Below are 23934 nucleotides of genomic sequence, written 5' to 3'. Positions count from 1 at the left end.
GGACAGCTGCTCTCCCAAAACTGGACTGGTGGGGAGGAGCAGGGGCATTGCAGCCCTCTGCCCTGAGCACTTAGCTGTGCTGGTCTGGCTGACAAGAAAAGCCAGGTCAGAACAGTACTTTGAGGAGTTCTCCAATAGTGTCAAAAGTATTTTAGAAATGTGTTAGAAATAGGACTTTTTTTTGCTTTTTTTTTTTTTAAATCCACAAATTAGGTTCACAGAACATTTACGTCCCCTGATTAGGTGTTGCTGGATTTGTCCATTTGCATTTCTGTACCTTACTGCAAAGGTGTCAAATCTGACACTTGGCTGACAAAGGCAGGAAGAGGTGAGCATTTTGGGGGTGGCACTGGGAAAGGGGCAGCGTGGGGAAGGAAGGTTTCCAACAGCTCTGATGAAAAACCAGGGAAGCCTTTTCAAGTCCTTCTTTATAGAAACTGCCTTTATTCTTTTCCATTCCAAAGTAATACAAACAGACCATCTGATCTGACAGTGCACTGCCTTGTAAAAGGAGAGAGAGGCAGCATTCTAACAGGACTCCTCTCGTTTGATATGCAGGTGGAGAATAATAGAAAGAAGGGCTCGTTTTCCCCTCTCTTTGCATGTCAGTCACTCACACCTGTTACAGGGGAAAAGTGCTCCTTGTTAGACTGGGTCAGCTGGGAGGACTCAGAGTTCAAACCTCTTCCCAACATGTACCAGGTTTTTTATCAGAGCCTCTGGCCAGCAGACAAGATCAAGCTTTTAAATCACACCAATCAACTTACATCTTCTTTCATCTCCCACTAGTAAGGATCCTGCAGCTCTCTGCAGAGTCTCCCTCACCAAATAAATGTCTCAGTTTCTATTCCAATTAAAAGGATAGAAGAAAAAACCAACCCAGGCCTCAGCAGCACGTCTGGGGGATGCACAGATACCATGCAGGAAATCCCTGCTAAGCAGGCAATTGGCTCCTGTCTGTAACACAGTTTACATTTCTTCCCATCCAGGATGCTGCTGTTTGCAGAATGATACCAAAACATCACAAAAAAGGAGGATTTGTTCCTATGAGAGGTGCTGGAGTGAGTGTTGGTTAATCCTGGCAGCCAGAGTCCTGCCCCATTGTGCTAAACTCTCCACAGCAACAGCTCCACATCCCCCAGGGGCCACCCACCCACTCTTGACAGCTCCAGCTGCTGGAGCCCAGGGTCAGGATTGCCCCATTTTTGGGCCCATGTCCCAGCACAGGTCTGCACACTCTCACAGCAGCAGCAGCTCTCCAGCCCTGACTGCTCCTCCACCCTGCAGGGTTTTACATCTCCCGTGTTCAGATGCTGGAACACACCCAAACTTTTGTCCAAGTCACTTGCTCTTTTCTCTGGAGATGAGAACAGTCTCTTTTTTATTTTCTTTTTATTTCATGAGATGCCTGGTTCTAGTTGCATCCTCTAGCAAATTCCTGAGTCCACAGCTATCTAAATGGACAGTGTCTCTAAATTGTCCTCTTTAGGCCTCTCATAAGCCAAGATAAAGGAAAAGCAAAGGAGGAAAAAGAGTCTCTCTCATTCCATTGTATTTTAGCTCCCTACTCAATATTAGCATTTCATTATATACATTTATTATATATACATTTTCAGCAAGTGAAATTCATTGCACTGCATTTTAAAGAGGTTAAAAAAAAATCCAAGCTGGTTCAGAAAACACTCATACATGAAAATACACCTCAGAGCATGAGGCCTTAAGCTAATTCAGTTAAACAAGATGATGACTGAGGGTGATTAGTTACACTGCCAATATTGCATGACACATTCTACAGCTCAGCAGCTGAGGAACTCATGGCTTCAAGAAGTCTTTTAAGCCAATAAAGTAGAGCCTGAAGTGCCAAGACCTAGATAGTAGGTCCAGATTATCTGTAATGAGAATGAAAAGGATTGAAATTAGACTCTGGAAGAAGTAATGAATTTCCTTTCTTTTAATGTCAAGTGAGACAGAATATATTTCCAAAAGCAAATACAAGTTTCTTTGGTTACAAGCAAAAACTACTTAGTTACACAACATCATACGAGTAATTATATTAACTGATCCCTTCTGGCCTTGGATTTCTTAAATGTACAATTAACTCAGTTTGTGGTTTTATAGTTTTTGCATTGGTCTGTGCCTGAAATACTAGTGGAAAACAAGGAGAGTAGTTTTCTTTGTGTCTGAGAAAGCTCAGGCCAAGGCATCTTCGAGCCTGCATTCACTTCAGGAATTGCATGGATTCACTCACCCTCAGCTGAGCTCTGCAAAGCTCCTGCACCATTTAAGTACAAAGCAGAGCAGTCTAATTTAGAATCATCCCCAGAGAGGCACAGCTTAAAGCATCCTTAAAACGATGTAGCTGTGTCACCTGAGAGGGAAGGGACATTAGTGGCCATCCCCAGAGCCTGTGTGCCCAGCCAGGAGTTCCTCAGTGGGTTTCAGCTTCTCCCGCTCCCTGGGGAAGCCTGGCTGTGTTTTGGGCTTTGCACACAAATAAAATTTCAGACTTCCAATCTTCCTATCCTAAAATAAGTTCACCAGCCTGTGCTGAGCAAGGTCACTATGAAACCCCTTCCACTGTCACCATGCAACAGGTTTTGTAATCATAAATTCCACACATCAGTGGATCATCAGTTCCATCATGTTGAGAAAGGGGGGAAGCCCAGAAGAGACACATCAGCCCCATCAAACTCTTCCAGCAGTGGGGAAAGGTTGTTCACAGCACCCACACGTCTCACCAAGAACTCAGCCACACAAGCTGAGTGAATTTGCCTCCTTTGGGCCTGCAAATGTCACTTGATGTTTACAACCAGCCTCGGTGGCCTCATTACTCATGGCTGACCCAGTGTTGGTAATATCTACCTACACACTTCCACTTGCCAAAACAACGTGCTCGGGTTCCTTTCCTGCTCCACAGATCCTCAGCAGAAGCCTGCACAGTCCCAGGAGCCTGAGACTGCTTTACACACGTAATCCTGCTCCAGATTCTCTCTGTCACTCACAGGAGCAGATTCACGGGTCAGAAAATGGGTGTAATTGAATCCCCACATCCAGGCAGAGGGAGCACACAGCTTCTTACCAAAATCTGGGATTCTGGAGCGAATCTCTACTGAGGAGCTGCTACTCCCCAAGCAGCTGCAAGTCCCCCACCCATTAATCCCTCAACTGAAGCAGCATTTCTTACTAAGCCAACACATGCACTCAGTGAAGCTCAAGACTCCTCAGGAGCCTTAGGGAACCTCTCCAGAGTGCCCAGGATGTTCTTTGTTTCCCAGAAAACTTTGTATAAAGTGACAGAATTTGGAAAGCTCCCGAATGCACTTGGTCTCAGAGAGGTTTTAAAGAGCCCAGGGAGTCCCACATCACACCTGGAGGTGATGCCTTGGGATGGATCCCCAGAGCAGGGGCTGGACAGAGTTAAGAGAATAAAGTGGGGATTTATTGAAGGCCTTCAACAGGCACACCTTGGGCAGTCAGAAACCTCCCAGAGGCTGCAGCCAAGCTGGAAGATGGTCACAAGTTTCTCAGACAATTACAAGTTTGGTCCATTTCCATCTCAGGGGTTGATGCTCCAATTCCAGCTTCAGCTGATGAAGTCATTTACCCCCAGTTTGCTCTCCCCCAATTTATTGCTGTTTACATCTCTTGGGGCTGAGGCTGTGGGGTGTCCTTGGGCTCCAGGCCCAGAGGAATTGTTTTGTCTGAATAAATCGGGAGAACAGCGGCTGACAGGCCACGGAGCTTTAGGGTTACGCCCCAAAACAGTTCAGGGTCTGAAAAATACAAAAGCCAAAATCCTGAGGCATCAATGGGCTTGGCACCCCCAGCTGCAGTGGGATCACACAGTGCCCATGGTGGCTCAGGAGCAGAGGGACACTCTGCACTTTCAGCTGATGCAGGAAGCAGGAAAAATGATTCACATCCTCTCCGGCAGCACCGAGCCAGAGCGTCCCTCCTTGGCTACAAAACTCCAGCGGCAAAAGGGAAACACAACACAACCCCCCAGGCCCCTAATGCTGCTCTGTGCTTACTCAGGACTCAGTTCCCAGCCCTGTTCCTTCCCAGAAGCACCACTCCTCTGGTGCTGAAATTTTAATCTACTCCCTGAACCCCTTTAGAAAGAAAAGCAAACAAAAAACACCAACCAAATTCTTATCTGTCAGCTTTTTGCCAGAAGAATTGGCCGCATTTGCAGGGAGGACATGCAGCAATGTGTACCTGCATGCTTTAACACCTTGGGATTTATTTTGGCTTTTTAAAAGATGCAACGAAAGCATTCTGCTGATGTGCAACTTGTTATAATTTCAGCCAAGAGCAATTCACAGTTTGCTCTTGTTTAGTTCTGTCAAGAGCTATACAAAGAAGGGTGAAGTATTATCTCAGGGTTTCTTGGAGGGAAAGGCAATAAAAACAGAATTTACCAACAACTTCCATGTATCTTTTGTGGGTTTATACAGTCACACACCAATTTACAGCTGCTACAGTCAATCATTTCATAGCACAGAGATGCAAGGGGCAAAGGAGAAGGGAAGGGGACTAAAGAACTGTTATCTGGGCTACAAGGGAGAATGAATCTGTAAGGCCAGAGCATCTGCTGACCTCTCAGAACTGTCAAATCTTCCCTAAAATCAAGGCTCTTGCTGCCAGCCACTGCTGTTGAATCAAGCCAATGTTTTCTTGCACTTTAATTTGCATCATATATGAAATTCAAGTAAGGACATTCAAAACAAGCAAAATTTCAGTTTCCCAGGATGGAGTCTGCTGCCAGGCACTCCTCCCTTCATTCTGTATTCAGGCAGTGTGAATTTAACTCCAGAATTCCATTAAAGGACAACTGCTCACTTGTCTCTCAAGGTGATGTTTTACTGCCTAACTGGCCAACTCAACTGAAAAAGCCTCCCCAAATTCTACATTCTCAAGTCTCCTATGACTCAAATATGATGAGACCCAGGTACTGCATGGATCACTGAGGTCTTCCATGAAGAGCAAGTGTTGGTGGGTGAATGGCAGATGCACAAACTCTCCCTGCTCCATTTGGTCACCCAAACAGATTTGTTAAGTCCCACCCAACACTGAACACTTGAGGGAAGGGTTCTCCTTGGCCAGCCTAGCAATGACCACTCTGACTCAGCCACATACGTGCATTTAAAATAAATAGATGCAAATTACATGGGCCAGATGGAAAATGAAATATGCAAACAAACATAATCCATGTCATGCAAAATAAGTAGATCAGGGAAAGAAAAAAAAAAAAGTTGCATGTATTCAAGCATTCTTTGGTTTGGTTGTGGGTTTTTGTTCTTCCCCTTCCCTCACCAAACAGAATGCTTCCATCCCTACTGCCTGCCCTGGGAAAAGGGATTCCTGCAGTGCTGGCAACACCACGGGAATTCCCAGGTGTTACATCCCTCCTTGAACGCATTAGAGGCCATGCCAGGCACTTTTAGATCTTGTGGACACAGACAGGCGGATTCTTTGGTCTAGCAGTCGTTCTGTCACTTCTCCAGAGCAGCATCTCCAGTCACTGAGCTCAGGGTGACACCTGGGACACAGCTCCTCGCCACGAGAACGCAGCAGTGGCTGCCTGAGCAGGAAGAGCTTTAGCTGTGGATCCCAGTTTTCCCCACCATTTCTGGGAAAACCTCTCAGTTTGTGACAAACTCTCCACTGAGTGTGCTGTCTTCACCTTTCCTTCATTTCTTGTTGGTGAGGAACCAAACCAAAAGTGCTGCTCCCACTGCATCCCCCCTAGAAATGCAGCAGAATCCTCCAGTGAATGGGGAGATTTGGCTTTCTGGCTCAAATGAAAAGGTTCTGACCTCTGATCCTTTTTGGTGCTGAAACACATGAGCCTTCAACATTGCTGTATCTCCTGTTAGGATCTTGGTAATGGGCAGGGAAATGGGAACTGGAGAGGAGGGAGAGCCCAGCTGGTGCTCGGGGTTTGTTTTCTGCAGTGCCTGTCACCATGGCATCTGAGCAGCACCAAATCAAACACACACCTTCCAAAGAGGAAGGGCTCCACTTCCCCTGGCCTTCCCCTGGAACAAAGGAGGATCATTTTATACATGTTTTGTACTTATGGTTTTGTTTTCAGAGAACATTTGATATTAAGGAACTCTTTGGACAATGATATTTTAGACATTTTTCTGAATAATGCTGCAAAGAGATTCAAGCAGCCCAATTTATTATCTGGGGTTTGGTTTTCAAAGAACCCAAAATCTAAAGTGCCTGGACAGACAATTTTGATTTGCCTCATGCTGCAGAGCTCAGATCTGTATTGATCTGACAATTCAGCTTAGCCCAGACAAACACAGCCCTTCATGGGATTGGGTTCTGCAGCTGTAACTTCTTTTGCCAAAAGCTCTAAACATCACTTTTCTCTGTCTTGCTTAAATTTGTTCTGTTTTTTTTTGTCTAGACACAGGGCAATTCCAAAAACAGGGCATTCCCTGTTTTGACAGCTTTCTCGTTTGTTATGGTCACAGATTATAGATGCACACAGATTTAGCCCCGTGTCTTTCTTTTCTGCCTGTGTTTCAACAACTTCTCACTTCCATTCAATTAAACCGTTCCTAAATGTCCAAACATCCTCAAGCCTTAAGAGCGATTCATCTTTGTTCTTTCTCAAATTCTCTCTGACAAGGAGCCCTTGCATCTCATCCAAAGAAAGAAAAATCGTGTTTTGCTGTGGATAAAACTATTTTTAAAAAGGCAGTGTTAAGCAGTCTCAAAGCAGCAGTGCTCTTTAGAGCTGTTATTATCCTTTTCCTCCAATTCTTCCATGGAAGTCACAAACCAGAGTGCAAGAACCCAAATGTTCCCAAGAGCAGCAAGCTGCCACCTTCTAAATATAGCCCAGGTGTCACAGCTCAACTCCAGCCTTATCAAGCAGCCTTAGCAGCACAGAAACAACGCTTGGGAGGCTGGGGATACATTTAATTACAGCAATTTAATCACCCGAAGTTTTGGCAACCAGCTTCAAGTCACTGTGTGTGTGTGTATAAAGTCTGCAGAATTTGGGGAAGGCTCCTGCACCCACACTCCTGGGAACACTACAATAATACAGATTTCTCTCAACTGTCTCTGTAATGAGTGAAAAGTAACACCATAAACTTCACAGGCCTGTGAACACTAAATGAGGTGGTAAAGGCAGTCATATATCACTTCATCAAACTAATTCTGTCAGTAAGTGAAACCTGTAAAACCATTTCCAGTATGCAGTCTGTTCAATTTATATCATTCTGCCACAAAATCGATGTGAGGCTATAAATGGTTTTCTCAGATTGAGATACAGATACCTTTATTCCACCTGATAGCCAAGAGACTGTCAGACAAAAAAGAAAAAAAAGAAACAAACAAACAAAAAGGGGCCAAATAAACAAACAGATTTTCCTTAAAAATCCAAGCCAGAAATCCCTGAAAATTCAATTAAAATTTAAGACTTAAGCATCACCTCATAATGGTAGAGCACATACAGAGCAGGTATTTTAGGGGGCTGGCAGGACTAATAAAACAATGTTGTTAATATGTGTGTTCCTAATCAGGTCTTTATAGCTGAACTCATTTAAATTCACTGCTCATGTAATGCAAAGTAATTATTACTAAAAACTATGAAATTCACTGCCTGACTACATCCAAAGCTTTAAAAGCCTTTACTGAAGAGTTTAGTAACCATATTTTTGCATACTAAAAGACAGTGGAAGCCAAGGACAATGGAAGAATTTCCCAGTTCTTTGCACAATGTGGGAATCACTCATTATTGCCACGTAGCTTTGGCAGTTAAAAAATTTCAGCTCAATTCTAAAATAAATATATTTCTACTTGGCTTTGTCTCTAAAAGGGAGGGAGACAAAAGAACTTCACTGCAAGCAGGAGTGAGCAGAAGTTTTGCTGTGCTCAGGGATGTGGGGTTTAGGAAGAGGCATTTTCCTAGGAATGAGATGTGAACAGAAGGTTGTGCCCAGCTCCCCTCCCCTCCCAGCCCTGCTCCAGCAGCTGGGACAGAATCTCCCCTATTCACAGGCAGCAGCAGCTCTGCAGAACACAAAAAAGGAGGAGGCTTTTAAAGACAACTGCATCTAGAGCCTGGAAATATCTCCCGATGGCCACATTCCTGCCATTGTCGCTGCTGCCCGCTTTGTGGCACGCCAGATGCTTCATGCACATGCATTTATTGCACAAATTGCAACCCAGAACTGCTTGGCCCCAGGCCCTGCAGGCACAGGCACAGCCCCAGAGCTGGGTTTGTTACTCCAAAGCTCCTCCTGCAGCCATCCCAGGTCATTCCTGGGTTTTCCATGCCCTGAGGCAGACTGGTTTTTTGTTGTTTTTTTTTTTTCCAACTCCATTATTTCCTGGAGATTTTTTTTTTTAAGTAAATTGAAACCTCATTAAGCCTAAACAGGAAGAGAAACTACACTAGAAAATAGCTATTGCACTGAACAATGGAAAATACAAAATGGTTCACTTACACACCATTTGATACTGAAATACACTGGTTGGTATAGGAAATTACATGTGTTCTCTCACTGCAAGAGAAAAATAACACGATTTTATTTCCTACCATCCTGTATTGCTGCAGAAACAAACTATGTATTTTAGGGCTGTAAAAGACCTCTGCATTGCAGGTAGTGCTCAGCACAGAGTGTTACTCTGCAATTTAATTAACCATTTTCATCAGAAACCCTTGGTTTTTAATTCAAATTCAGAAATGCAACTGAAACATGAAAGAATAGTTTTCCAAAATATGTGAGGACAGATCTGCCAGTGTTCAAAACTGAGGCTGAAGTTTAAAGGAGGTGAGAGAAGTTTATTAACACAAGAAAAAGCAAATCCTGAGCCTATTTCATGTGTCAACCTCTGTCTTTATCCACTCCCGACAAAACTACAAACACTTGAAACGCTGGGGAGGAACAGAAGTGGCAGCAAACAGAATGGAGAGATGGCCCAGGTTAAATCATTGGTGTAAATTCTGTAAATTCTGCACTCACCTGGGACCTGCAGGAGCTCCAGCCTCAGGGCTCTCCAAACCAGAGCAGGGCTCAGCTCACACACCCAACCCTGCTCCTGGAGCTAAGCTAATTAAAGATTACAGCCAATTAGAGAAGTACATTGGCTGAATTTAGCCAGCACCCTGTGCAAAAAGGCTGCAGATTTCCAAGGGAGGCAGCTGGTGACAACAGAAAGGAAAGCAGTAAGACCTTACCTTAGACAAGCAGTGGTCAGGTTTTTTAAAAAGGAAAAGCATAGCAAATACATTCTTGGACAGAATTAGAATTTCTGAAGCAGGCAGTGCAACAGCAACACAAGCAGTTTACTTTTTGACCACTCTAACAATTTAAAGAGAGTAATAAATTCACTATATCCTGTTCTACTGCAGACTGAGGAGTGAGAAGTACCCCTTGACATATCCTGGAATACCGGGAAATTTGGATCCACTCTTTTGTCTCTAAAACATAAAAACAAATGAAGTGCAAAGCAGCACATCCCTCTAGGGCTGAGGGTGTAGTGGCTGCCCCACCAAACCTTTCACCCCAGCTGGAGCAGATGCTCATTTTCCCTCCCTGCACTACACAGCCAGCATTGTCCCCTCCCTGCACATCCCTCAGCGATGCCACCTGCCTCAGGAGGGGCCTCTTGCACAACGTGTCCTTCAGCTGAAAAGCATTTTCTCTCTGAGTGGCAAGTGTTTTCATCCTCTGTATTATCCACTGAGGTTAAACACTGTTCACAATTTCTCTGTCTGCGAGAGGCAGAAATGCTGGGCAGTGAAACCCCAGCACACACAGCTGGTGGAGCTCATGATTTATCAGCAGATACCAAGAGAAATATCTGGGATTTCAGAGTTCAGTTGCCTCAGTTTCTACCCAGTCTTATGTTGCTTTTCCACTTGGAAAGCCTGGAGAAGTTTGGGTTTAGTTTTTTGTTTGTTTGGCATTTTAAGTTGTTTCAGTGAAGCAGAGACAAAGCTGTTGGACACCTTTGTGTCCTGCCCCTGGAAACAAGGTCCTCTTCCACAGCCCCTGAGAAAAAGGAGTTTCTGAGCTGTTCAATACACTGGAAAAATTTCTTAAGCTCCTTGTGATCAATTCAACAGTGGAATTTCTGGAAGTTACACCTACAAACCTTATCCTCCTTCAAGTCATCTGTTTGTTACTTTGCCAGAAACATGCAACTCATTTTACCACATTCTTTTTTTGGGTCAGAGGTTTATCAATGCCTTGGGTTCTTTCCACCCTTCTTAGAGACAAAATAACCATTAAGGATCTTGATTCTCAGTAAGAACATCATCTTTTTTTCACCCCTAAATTCATGACAGCTGTTAAGTGGACTAAAACCTGATGCTTTCAGCAGTCTGTTTCTCTTTTCCAAGCAGAGCTTATGTTTCCATTCACTGTCCTTGGGCCAACAGCTCTTCAGTATGAATTTTCCCATCATCTTATTTGAAATTCAAGCCACAGAGCTTTCACTTCCCATCAAATAATGTCATGGCAAACTCACCAGCCCCAACACACAAGAAGCTGAAGAAAGACAGTGATGGAAATGCTGCCAAAGATAATCCCAGGACACCAGTGACATCTAGGGGCTGCTGAGGTGGGAAAAACTCGGACAAAGGCTCCTCCCAACAGCTCTGCAAGCTCTTGGCTCTGGTGCTGACAGAAGATACCTCACCAAGGAGGAGTTCATGAATGCCTGAAGCCACGGTTAACTCGTATTCTTATTACATTTACAGCTGAACAAAAAGAAATTACCCAAAGCAGAAATAAGAGTGAAACACCACCAGGTAGTTTATCCCAGCAGCAGCACCCAAGGCTCTTGTTATCAGAACTGGAATCCAAATGGCAGCACCTGTGGAGTGGCACAGGGGGTGACACTCAGCTTTGGAGCTCTGCCAAAGCTCCACCACACATCTCTGCGTGTTCCCCTGAGCCAGGAGCCCGTGCTGTGAGGACAGAAGTGTTTGCAGACAGACACAGAACTGCCCACAAATTTAGGGTTAATTCAGAGGACTGCAAAGGGGCTTGGATGATGTGTTCAACAAGTGTGTTTTAAACTGCAGGCAGTGAAGTGCACGACATTCTGCTCTTGGTGTGAAGGCAGCTCACCCATGTGCTGAGCCTGTGGGACCCAAACACCCCGACTGTGCAGCTCACAGAAGGTTCTGGGTCCTTTATGACCAAAGCAGGGCTTCTGCTAGCTTGCTCTATTTAAAAATTTCCACAAACCTCTCAAAACACAGCCATGGAAAAAAGGAGATAATGAAGGTCTGGTAAACTGAGTCCCTTCTGACCAGGAGGAGTCCAAGCCCTGAGCTCAGCACTGCTCCACTCTCCAGATAATTAAACACGAACAGGGAAGCACTCCAGCTTGGAAAGGTTCAGCAATATTCAAACACAACACCTCACACCTCGACAGAAGACTGAAAATCACTGTACAGAGCAAATCCAAGGGGCATAACTGGAATTCTCTGTCCCTAAGCCACCCCTGTAGAAGCTCACATGGAACAAAGCAGAAAGCACAAGGAAGATCTGCACTCTGGCAGATCAGAACAACACAGAGCCCGCTGCACGTGCTCTTCCAGGAAATGTGCACAAGCTTTCAGAACAACTCCTCAATATAAAGATTTAATCTTCCATGTGACCACTAAACTTAGAGGTCAGAAAATCTGGCAGCAATTTGACTCCAGGACAGGAAGCCAGAGTTTGAAATACCAGTTCAGCATCAGTACCATGAAATACCAGCATCAGTAGAGCGCATGTTCTGACTTCTTACTTGGAGTAGAAGCCTCAAGGAACAAAAAGGCAACTAAAAATATATCTGTTTTATTTACCAGTTTTCTAAAAAGCAAAGTCATAAAAATTAGTCACAAGTGGCAAAACCAAAATATATTGCACAGTGTACAGAAAACATTGTTGACATATTGACAAAGTGTCATCACAAATAAATCATCTTACAACAGTTTGGAAAAATTACAGCTTCAGAATCTTATCTATAAATGGAGGCATGTAGATTTAAAGTTACAGGAAAATATTTTAATACCACCCTGTAAATGCAAACACTTTAAGGATGCAAGATTAAGTCCATAAGTAAGCACATCCACAAAATGCTCTAAATATACTTTTCTCTTCCTTTCACTAAGTTATGGTTACAAGATGGTCATTGAAAAAAAATAATAAAAGAAATGAGGACAAATAAAAAAAGACATGGGGGGGGTGAAAAAAAAGCATGCTAAAGCAAAGAGAAGTTCAAAGTGGTTGAGAAGTCTTTGAAAATTATTTGTATAATTATGATGCACTCCTTTTATATAAAGCTTTTATTTTTCCCAAACCCTGGTCCATGTTTGTGTTTCCATGTAAAAATGAAATATATTTCATATGTTGGTATAGCTGCACTGTTCCATTTATGATTAAAACATTTAACACATTGGACGTGAACACCAACACCGGAAAATTTCTCATTCACTTTGTATTTACAAATATTTACGTTTGACCTTGCTGAACTGTTAAAGACAGGCATCAGATCTTGCTGGGTAGTGTTTCACACTACATTTAAGATATTTGTTTTTTAAAATCGTGATTCTGCTTGTTTCACAAGCTGACACACTTTACTACCTGCAGAACCTGTCTCCAGTGCAAATTTTCCAACTAATAACGAATTACTTGAAACAAATTATTTCTTCCACTAAGCAAATACCAGTCACTTTTGTGTGTTTTTGGTGTCAATGTAAATTCACATCCTCTCTGTATACAAATAGAAGTATTTGTATAGAATTAAAATAACCTTAATTTTCAGTGAATAGAAATGTTACCCTAATAAAAAAGGAAATGCTTCCCAAGAAAAATATTTAAGACAAACATATCGAAGTTAATTCAATTAACTTTCATCATTTTTCACCCCAGGACTTACAGCTGACATCTAGCAATACAGCAACTAAATGTCCTTTAACTAACCAACATATTAAAAGTTGTTCTCTCAGGTTCTCTTCCCACATCCAACAGACATAAACAGCACAAGAACATAAAGTACACATATTCAAGTCAATACAATCAGAGGCATTAAAATGAAATCTTTGACAGCAAAGGATTCCAGCCACACTAAATTTGAGATTATGTAAATCGAATAGAGTGAGTAAACACTATTCTCAGAATCACTTCTTTTTTATAAGAACTATCTTCAAATGACAAGACACATCTAATCCTCCCTTGCCACATAAAAATTTGATGTTTGTTTAGCCACATTGGAAAAACTGATGGCCAACCTCCTGACAGGACCAGTCAGAATAAAAGGTTAAAGTTACCCCAAGCTTTGTCTAACTGGGGCATGGCCAGACATCCTCTGTGGTCTTAAATTTTTTAAAACTTTAAGCATAAGGATTTCTTGAGTGTAAATTCTCAGAAATTATGCTTCAAGGTATTCAACAGTTCATGGTTTTGCAGTGTCCATTTAGATAAAAGGCTACAAAGTTGTCAGCACTCCTCTATACTTACACATCAACATGAACTCTAACCCCAGACCATCTCACAAAATCAGCTCAACATTTCTTAGACAGAAAAAGTTCCTACATTCAGAACTAGAGGAGACAAACAAAGAGGATGGGATCAACTGGTATGAGAAGGGCAAGTGTCAATTGATTTCCTTGAAGGTTATTTCTTCTACTATGCTGGACCACTTCATGTATTAAGAACAATGCTAAAGAGCCACTAAGCAAAATTGCTCAACAATTTATAAAGCTGAATCGTCACCAGGAGATTGAAGAACCTTATGTATGTGAGGAGATTTCCAGCACTTCTTAACCCATTCTACAAAAAACAGTAGGCATCAATGAAAGTTTCTAGAGTTCATAAAGAAATACTTGAGGCATGTAAGTGCAAAATGAGTCTTTTAAAGAAAAGTTATACCATCTTCAACAATGTCCTTACTGGGAAGAGATTGCCACCATTTAAAAAGAGATTCATTCACAAATGACTCTTCTAGAGCAAGAAAAACACATGTACTTTTATGAACTGCATTCATCCTGCTGGATAAAAGATTAAAACCTTTATGGATCCTTCACTGTCGTTTTGAAGCAATTTTCAAAACAACAGGCTCAAAGGCTATGTTTGTTCTTCACTGACTTGATTCAGAGAAACCAAATTGTTTTCTCCACTATCTTCAATCATTTCATTAAGGTCCATTTCATGGATTTCTTCATCGTATGAAGTATAAAAATTGCTCTGTATATTGTCCTCACAAAAAATACATTCCTAAAAAGAAAAATAAAGAATAGAAGCACTCATAAGTAAAATTTAAAAAAAGCTTTTCCAAGCATCAGTCCACCTGCATGCAATCCTTGATTCCAAGGGAACCTTTCCACCTGTGCTGTAGCTGCCAGATATATTTTACTCCACAACTTTTCCACACACCATGATTTTATAAAGTGCAGTAAATCAATGAAAGTACTTGAGAACTCTACTGGAAGGCACAGATCACGAGCTGGGTGCTCAGAGGATCAGTGCTGCAGTAACATTAACACCACTGCAATTCCTTCACACTGACTTTTGGAACACTCATGTGCAAACAGAACCTCTGTGCTTGACAGCTTTTGTGCAAAAAAGCCACAAATGATAGAAAACTTAGGGAAAAGGAAATGCAATCAGGTATTTGTGTGTGAACAAGTAAAATACACAGACAACAAGTAAAATTGCATGGATGCTTTGTTTTGTTGGGTTTTTTTCTTTTTTTTTTTTCCTTTCAAGCCATTAAACTACTTAGAAGAATCATGATCCTGAGTGAGAAGTCTGATAGGAAAAAGGATCAGCATATTGCCATTCATTTTGTACTTTGAGATCAATGGACATCCATTTCTGCACACAAACTAGAGATTTTCATGTAGTGAAGTTTCTGCTGTGAAGCACTTCAAACAGAGACATGGAAATTCAGAAACAGGAAGGAAATTTCTTATACTGTGTTCACCAGTACTTTAATTTCCTCCATTGGAAGGAGGATTTATGCTAAGTTGAATCAAGCTAGAAACCACTGCATGGAAGTTTGAATTTATTTTTTTTTTCCTATGCATAATTGACCAAGCTTTCATAGCAACAAGAAAGGAAGAGTTTAACACAGGCAGCTAATAATTTAAGCACTATTATACATGCAAAAATAATTAACTCATTACACTTACAGAATTAGCAACAGTTTTTGGCAGGCCACCTTGCTGGATCCATGGATGAACTTCAATAAGCTCTCTTTTTTGTTCTTCTGTAAATTTTGGCTGTAGTTTCTGCATTTGCTTTAATTTCTGCTTATCTTCTTTTAAAACTGTTTCCAAATCCCTAAAATAAAATGTATTTAGAAATTGAGCTTCAGCAGTTTCTGGGCTTCATGCCTATGTGAGGTTACACAGTCAAATACTAACATTTTTAAAGACTATTTTTGTTCTAGAATGTTATGCTTAGAAATCTTGTATTGGAAGAAGATGAAATGTGATTACTCCAGCTGCTCTCTGCATTTGCAGACATCTCTGCTGGCTCACTGTCTTTGCAAATCCCATCAGTGAGGAGAGTTTTCTTAGAGCCATTCAGGCAGCACCACCAGTGAAACCAGCAAAACCCAGTTTCCCTCTGCTGCTGCTGCAGTTCCAAGCCCCCTCCAGTGGGAGGACAACCCAAAGCAGAGACCCCTTGCACATGAGATAAAGCAGGAGTGTAAGATGTGTTTAAGAAGGTCACCAAGAATGAACTAAACTTTAGAAAAACAGCTTTATTTCAGCAGCCAAAATTCCCTCTCCCTCCAAATGCCCTACCTCCATTCAGGAACTTACAAAACCCCATCCCACAGCAACATTTACGAGCTGTATCTCTCTGTAAAACATGACAATAGAAAGCAAGACACCCAAAATAATTCCTATTCCTTACAGGGCACCTAAGAACAGGCTGGATTTACTTCTTGAGCATTACATTCTGACAATGAGCTTCACTCTTCTCATCAAAATACTCTGGTAGGCTTTGCTGCTTTTATGGGCTACTGGAATTCCCACCTATGGCTGTCAACACTTCAGACAGCAAAAATGGAGAAATGTCAAAGTATTTTTAAGACTAGAAAAAAAAAATCTTGAGTTCTTACAATGTATTCTTTACTTTCTCCATCATGCCTGTGCTTCTGTATTTTGAAAGCTTGTTTACCTTCCCTTTCAAAGGCTTGTTTTTACTGAAACCTCTTATTCTTCTCAAAACACCATTCACTGCTCCCAAGACATATAAACAAGTAGGTTGAAAAAAAGAATCCACAGACTTGTCACCTCTTCCTCCCCTGTATCTCCTGTCTGCTACTCAAGTAGTAGGTTTTTTATGGTTTTTATGTGTTTTGTGTTTTAAAAAAGTTTATTTTATTAGAAGCCTTATGATTTTTATTTTCTACTTCCTTATCCTGATTTATGAAGAATAATGAACATATGGAAGTTACCAACTCAGAAAAAAATGCACAAGTCCAAGAGCAGCATTCCACTGGATGTGGCATCTCAAGGATAACAGGCAAGGACTGGAGATCTTCCAGGCCAGACCATGCCTAGATCTAAGCACATTCACCAGGGATTTCTGGACAAGTAGTTACAAATCACTAACTATGAAACAGCTCCCAAAAAATACACACAGTTCATTTCAACTCAGGAAATTGACCTAAAAATACAGCCAAGCCTAATTAAATCATTTTTCCTTCTCGAGAAGTTCTTGGGTAGTATACAAAACAAAGGACGCAAGAATTTGTCTTGACACTAAGCTGAACAGTTTATTTCTCCTCAGACAGAGATTCCTACACATCTCCCCTCCTGTACATTGTGCCTCCCCTAAACACAGAATGTGTGAAGGGCTGTGCCACTGCAATTACCGTGAGGGGAGCTGGTAAGTCATCATCACTGTGTCATCTGTGTTAGCCATCAGCAGCCAGATGGGATCCTGGAGCACATATTTGATGAAGTGTTCACTTTCTTCCATTTCTGTCTTCATTTTGGTTTTATGGTGATTCTCTGAGGAATCAATGCTCCCAAAGTATTTGCTGGTGTGACTAGTTTCACTGCTACCTGTAAACAGAGATTTAACATTTCATTATCAATTCTCCAATGCTTGGATTACCTGAATGCTTTTGAGTGTAGAGAAGATTAAAGAGAACTGAATGTATAAATACAACCACTATTCTACTCTTTTTAAACTGAGGGAACTTTCACCCTTGAGTAACTGCATTAATCTTTTAAAAACTCAAATTCTTAAGTAAAGTCTCCATTGAATATCAGCAGACTAATTAGCTCACTTGAATTTAAAAGTTTTAAATGGAGGTGAAGGAGTATGGTCTTTATATTATTCCTTTATACCTTCATAATATCTTAATGCCTGTTTTACACACACTTAGAAAAGTTTCTATTCTGTAAATCAAGCACAACAGCAGAACATTTGTGCCATGCAGTAAGAAAGAAATCAAGGATAAACTATGCAAGGAGGAGTAAAAACAAAGCTTTTCATTTGCTGCTCATTTGCACCAGGAGGGTTCTGGCTGCCTGAGTTACCTGTTCTGCTCCCTGACATTCCACAGCCATTGGAGCCAGAGCCCAGGGACTCAGCAGCTGCAGACACACCACTCCCTGAGGAGGCTGAGCCAGTGCCTGAACACGCGTCCTCTTGCAGTAAAATGTCAAGCAGGACACTGGACATGGAGAGCTCATCGCTGTTTTGAGCATCCATTGGAGATTCAGCCTAGTGATAAGAAGAAGGAATAAAATTTAAAAATCCCAAATACCAAAAATCAAAGCTGTTTATTACTAAATATAAAAGCTTTATAAATAAATATAAATATATAAACAAATATAATAGCTTTATTACGTTCAATTAATAAATTCTCAGAAATTATATTTCAAGGTAATCAACAGTTCATAGTTTTGCAGTGTCTGTTCAAAGAAAAGGCTACAAAGTTGTCAGCACTCCTCTATACTTACACATCAACATGATCTCTAACCCCAGACCATCTCACAAAATCAGCTCAACATTTCTCTTAGACAGAAAACGTTCCTACATTCAGAACTAGAGGAGACAAACAAAGAGGATGGGATCTATGAGAATTGATGGGATCAATGGAATCAATATGAGAAGGGCATATGGGACTGGCTTTATTTATTAATGCATTTGTTATTAAATGTAATAGCTCTATTACTAATCATGTAAATGATTAGTAATAAATCCATTTCATTTCATATTCTAATGTTCACATAATTATTCAAAGGCAGTCACCAGTAACATATGCCAAGGAATAATGAAGTAGATTGACAGGCAGACAGGGGATCCTTCATTAATACCAGTTAAATTTCTCTTCAAAAAATTAATAATATGGTTCCATGAGAAAGGAAGAAATGTATTTCCTGTTCACTTCTGACAGCACCTACTGTCCTGGAGAAGTCAGATTTTACCCAAGCCACTCACAGCATACAAGGAGTTGCTCCTACTATAGTCTACCTCAAAGGATTTGCATCTGCTCCATCTCCTTGAGATGAGAAGGAAGAGTGGCATTGAGAGCAGTAAGAAAATGTCCCCAGGTGCTTCCCAGGCAAGATCACTTATTTGTGTATTTTTAAAGGAAGGAGCATTAACTACACACATCTCCAACCTAATCAAAACCTGACTGCAGATCAGTTTGAAGATTAAATATTAGAAATTAAAGCTGACAGAACTTAGCAAAACATGTAATAATGGAAAGAATTTATTTTACCCTGAACACATTCCTGAATAAGGGAAGGAGGCAGCCGAAAAATATACAGGATGCAGCTCCATCCCATCAGCATTTATAATGATACTCTATGGTGCCTTTAGAAAGCACAAATAACAGTTTACATATTTCTACCATGGAAACCTTTACAGACATATTGCTCCACCTCAAGTTATTTGTTAGACTGATTTATCAAATTGAAATGAGCCAGGAAATAAAAAAAAACAACCCTGAAGTTACCAAATAGTTCAGCATAGTTTTATGCAACAAACAAAACAAAAATAAAGTTATGGTCTGCAAGAAATGATGAATTCTTAATTTACTTTGGTTGCTTGTTTGTAAACACAGATGTGATTTTAATTTAAATCAGCTTCTTTCAGACAACTTGCAGACTGTTTTTCCCATGCACACAAATTCACCAGCCCAAAAGCTTTTGCTAAAAATAAAATGCTCACATTATTTTACAGTTTATTTCAGTGGTTCTCAATGGGCTTATCCATATTATTTTCTTCAATGAAATGGAGCAAAACTCTTTCAGGATATATTTCCAAGCCTCCTAGTGTAACTTTAGAAGAATGGTGAGGTAGATTTAGCTTTTAAAGATTGAGACTACTCTAATGTTTGGACTTTGGGTTTTATGCAGTTTGCTGAAGTTTGAATTTACCAACTACAATTTTGAGTCAAGCTCCTGGCATTATATAACTTCTGTCTATGGTTAACAAAGAGGAAATGTTGGAACTGGAAGTGAAAGGAGTGAGAATGATGCAGCAGAGGCAGGAGAAGGGGGGTGTGATCCAGACTTACAGGTAGGGATTCCTTCCCACTGCCATTATCCACTGTCCTGATGTTGCCTATGGCTCCTTCCTCAGCCAGAGCTCCGTGTAAACCCGCAGGAGCTCCGCTCTCTGCAGTTTTGGTGGTTTCCTCCAGCTGTAGGAGATTCAGAGGAGAGCTGCACCTCGACTGGAACAGAGGTGGTGAAGCCTGGTCCTGAGGACCCAGCGACTGAGGAGTGCAGGAACGGGAGGGGTCGTTGCGTGGCTCTGCCCCAGGAGCCTTTTCAGGCTCTGCTGGGGGGTTGTACTGGAATGGCTGGGCTGGGAAAAAGGGCTGCTGTGGGAAGGGGCTGCCTGTGCCAAAGGGGGGCTGTGGTGGGAACACCGTCTGTGAGGAGAAGGCAGCATGGGCAGGGAAGCTGGGCTGGCTGGGGTACAGCGTTTGAGGTAAGTTATTGTTCATCTCTGGGTACATGTAGTTGGGGAGCACAAGAGCCACCACAGGGGTCATGAAGGGTGCAGGGAACTGGGATGGCTGCATGGGGCAGCTGTTTCCAGAGTCTGGCAAGTGATTAAAACCAGAGAGGGAAGTTTCAGGAGCCGGCGGCACGGTCCCTGCTGCTGGAAAAACAGGAAGGGAATATGCAGGCATGACAGTGGGGAAGGACACTGCTGAGTAGCTGGCTTGGGAAGTCTCTGATGGTGACCAGGCTGTGGCATTTAAACCTTGCAGGGGGAACCGGTGGGGGAATTTAGCTCCAGAAGTTGTGCTGTCTGAAGATTCCTGTGGTTTAATGCGCTTCGATTTCCTGTTCTTTCCACTTTTCTTCCAAGGCTGATCCATTCCAGAAGTGCCATTTCTTTGTCCACGACCACCTGCAAAAGGAATAATTTTAAGAAAGGTTATAAAAATGTAGCTATACAGGACCTGTATAACTAGTTAAATAAATTTAAAAAAAAAGGATAAAAATCTGAAACAAATGCTTAGCAGTGTCTGACTTCTGTTCCAAAATGAGAACAAAAATCATATCAAGCACTCCTGAAAATGCCATCCAGAGCTCCTAGGCCTAATAAACAAAACAATCTCCCTATTACTGCTAGTCTCTGCCATTTCCATCCTGCTGATCACATTATTACCTTAAAGGCAACCAGAAAATTATCAGATTGTCTCACTAATTACACAACAGTGGAATGGGGAAAACTGGAAAACAAAGGAGCTGAAAACAAGACAAAACCACAAATCTGAACAAAAGACAGTTGGCAAGACAGAAGGAAAAGAAAAACAAGGGCATACAAGCACAGATACAGTAAAGCAAACTTCCTAAAGCAGGTTTTTTTTGTCCCTTGAAAGTAGATGCATGACAGTAATAGTACAGAGAACAGACAAAAATCAAAATGTTAGTTACTAAAATGTCCATTATGACACTAAAAGCAATATTCCACTTTAAATCTTCTAGCAAGATTTGTCAGAAAATTTTTCTGTGGGTTTTGAAAATAGCATGCAACCGTCACTGTTCACACTGGCCCCACCAAACAACTAAAAATGGAAATGCCTTCCCAAGAGGATTTACTTTCTATATAAATACAAGTTTTATTGTGAAAACTAGTGCCATACCACGTTCAGCAGGTCGTCCTTTTGGTTTATCTTGTAAATAGTAATTGCAGTGTGATTGAAAGATATTAAATCTCTTGATTTCTTTGAACTTATTCAGGAAGCTCTGCTCCTCTTTTTGTGTATGCACTGCAAGGACCTCCTTCGTAAGACCCAATTTTTTAAATGGCTCCTTCTCTTGATTGATGTGTGCAGAGCTGGATGGAGGGGCGAGAAGTTGGCCATCTATGATTTCTGCTCCACTTGGACCATCTTCTATCATTTCTACAGGAACACAAGGCAAAATACTCAAGATGAAGCAAAGAAAGCCCTGTATATGTATTTTTAAGGTGTTACAATTCTGTAATAATTTTGCTGCAAGTTTAAGATTACACATTCCATCCCTATTTATTCCATTTCCCAAGACCATCTCGGCTGTAAGAAAAATGTAGAGTCACGAGCAGACATCAGCTGTTCACCTGTCTGAAATTTGAACTTGCTAGCACTTGCCATCTTGAAGAGAAAATATTAGCAAAAATCCTACCTAATTCAGGTTGTGTTTTTTTGTCTCCAACATGAACAATGGTGCTGCTGTAGCTGCACTGGCTGGTGAGAGACACAACACTTTCTGGCTTGCCAGGTAAAGCTAAAGATGTTAAGTGAGCACCAACCACTGGGGGACCACTTGATTTACCAGATGCCTTCAACACAGCAGGATCTGTTAAAAGAAATAAAAGTTGCAGCTTACTGAACATAAACAAGACCAAATTCAAGTTACACCCTGCCAGGGCTGCAAAGCAGCAAAGGGCAAACTGTGCCTGACAGGACAAAAAAGTGAACTTTTTATTTTATATGTTCCAGGAATAGAATGACTATGAAGCAACAAATGCAATCCTCTGATTGCACAGCCAAACCAAACCTCTTCATTGAAGGATAGCTTCCTCTTTTTCTGGTCTTTACTCTTTGTTCATGGCAAAATTTTGGCATTTCTAGCCTCTTCCAGCCCAAAAATAAGTTGTCCCCAGCTCCCACAGTGTTGTACACTGATTTCTTTCATTAGCTGGTTACTCTAAGAGCTTTGCTTTGAGCATACAGCTATTGAAAATTCTCTGCCCTGAAAGCTACACACAGTAATCCAGCAGAGGTCAGAGCAGTGCCTCACAACACAGCATTACAACATTCCTGCTTTCATAGGAATACTTCCAGAACATATATTTAAGATCTAAAGTTTGCCTTTTTCCTGACTGGTGACTTCATCTGTCTCAGACATCAGTGCAACAAAGAGCTGGTGACCCACATCATCTCCTGCCAACCACAACCAGAGACTCCAAATTACAGCATTTCAGCCCTTCTGCAGGACTCTTTGTTCCTGATCTACTGATACCTTCTAATTTGATTCTAAAAGCTACATTAGAAGAACTTCTTTTTGAAGCTCATCAAATAGCCAAGATCATTCTCACAACTTTTGAGAAACTCCACTGGACACTCCCTTCAGCCTCATGTAATGACAAGGAAGAATGAGAAAATCTCTCATTTGCATGCAGTTCTTTATCAATCTCACAATCCTTGTATTACCCAGTTACATTCTTCATTTAGCTCCCCATCCAGACAAGGGGCTATGGCAAATGCTACATCTAAGGCCTAAAAGATTAACTGAATGCTTCTGTCTGCAGGGACTTAGACAACTTGCCTCAGTAATCCCCAGCTTTTTGTTTTCATGGATTAACATTGTGTTCTAACATCTTACAAAACACAGGACAGTCCAATGCTGCATTTTACCTTCTCTTGTTCCTCCTTTTTAAGCAGAAAAATAACATGCATATTTTTGTTGCAATTAATTAGCTGCTAGATTTTTCAGCTGATTGTTCTTATTAGTCCTAACTGTGAAATATTTGATATTGATTCAAGTCCTGAACCTCAAAATCCTACTGTAATTATATTATATAAACTATAAATTAGTTTATTTCATCTGCAATCAGGATATACAATCAACTACTCAGTATTTTAATTGTAAGGAAGATACTAATGAGGAAAGTTAAATCACCAACATCAAACACTGAGAATGCAGCTATGAGGTCATGCCTAAGATACACCTGTCATTATTCTGCAAAGAAGTAGCATCCAACTGCCTGCCAGCAAAACTCAGCCATGAAAAAGCTGTAATGTAGAGTTACCTCCCAAAGGCTGGATAGAATTATCAGCTGCTTTTTGTTCATGAACTCCAGAACTCAGTGATGCAACACTTGTTGAAGGTTCACATTTTCTTTTTGCTGTACCAGGCACGTTACAACTCTCCAAGTACCTAAAATACAATGATTTAGCAATATTAGACATACTAGTCCTGTGTCCAGAGGACAAGAGTAATTCACTCACTGGCTGCTCACCTGATGACACTGTCCAAACAGCTGATCTGCTGATAGGAGTACACAGGCTGTTCTTTCCATGCCAACTCTTCAGTAGTCACATTTTTTGGAGCCGCTGTTGCTGCAGTATCCTTTCCCCCTACACCTTTCACCTGACCAGCAGTATTCTGTTTTTCTGTGGAAAGAGATACTGCTGTTATGCAATTAAGACATTAAATCCTTACAAACTCCCCTAAGAGCAACAGTAGTAAATAGTTTTCATTTCTACATATTTAGCAGGTCATAAATTAACCACTGTAATGCACTAATAAATGAATATTGTGTAAATATTTTCCTGTCCTTATGGGTTCTTGGAGTTACAAAGTTTAATTAGACTGCATATGAATCCAAAGGGAATAGACATGGTTGTAAGAGAATCATTAAGGTTGAAACACACTCAGGATCAGGACAACCACTTAAATTATTTCAAGGCAACAGT

At 41.3% G+C, this 23934-nt stretch overlaps 1 protein-coding gene across 8 annotated transcripts in view; it reads right to left on the bottom strand.

Moving 5' to 3' along the window:
* Positions 1-11809: 11809 nt before the first annotated feature.
* PER2 (period circadian regulator 2) overlaps positions 11810-23934 on the bottom strand; it is a 48492-nt gene continuing 36367 nt past the window's right edge. For all 8 annotated transcript variants that reach the window (XM_058843732.1, XM_058843731.1, XM_058843734.1 and 5 more), the window contains 9 exons: positions 23478-23631; positions 23268-23395; positions 21638-21811; positions 21118-21378; positions 19531-20378; positions 17537-17723; positions 16864-17056; positions 15164-15314; positions 11810-14246 (listed from right to left, as the gene is read on the bottom strand). In XM_058843732.1, the coding sequence (XP_058699715.1) occupies positions 14097-14246; positions 15164-15314; positions 16864-17056; positions 17537-17723; positions 19531-20378; positions 21118-21378; positions 21638-21811; positions 23268-23395; positions 23478-23631 (2246 nt within the window). In that variant the 3' untranslated portion in view covers positions 11810-14096. The remainder of the gene's footprint in view (positions 14247-15163; positions 15315-16863; positions 17057-17536; positions 17724-19530; positions 20379-21117; positions 21379-21637; positions 21812-23267; positions 23396-23477; positions 23632-23934) is intronic.

This window comes from Poecile atricapillus, chromosome 8 (genome assembly GCF_030490865.1).
Source record: "Poecile atricapillus isolate bPoeAtr1 chromosome 8, bPoeAtr1.hap1, whole genome shotgun sequence".
NCBI classification, from domain to species: Eukaryota; Metazoa; Chordata; class Aves; order Passeriformes; family Paridae; genus Poecile; species Poecile atricapillus.
The sequence above is the reverse complement of the archived record's forward strand: the minus strand, read 5'-3'. Positions and strand labels throughout refer to the sequence as shown.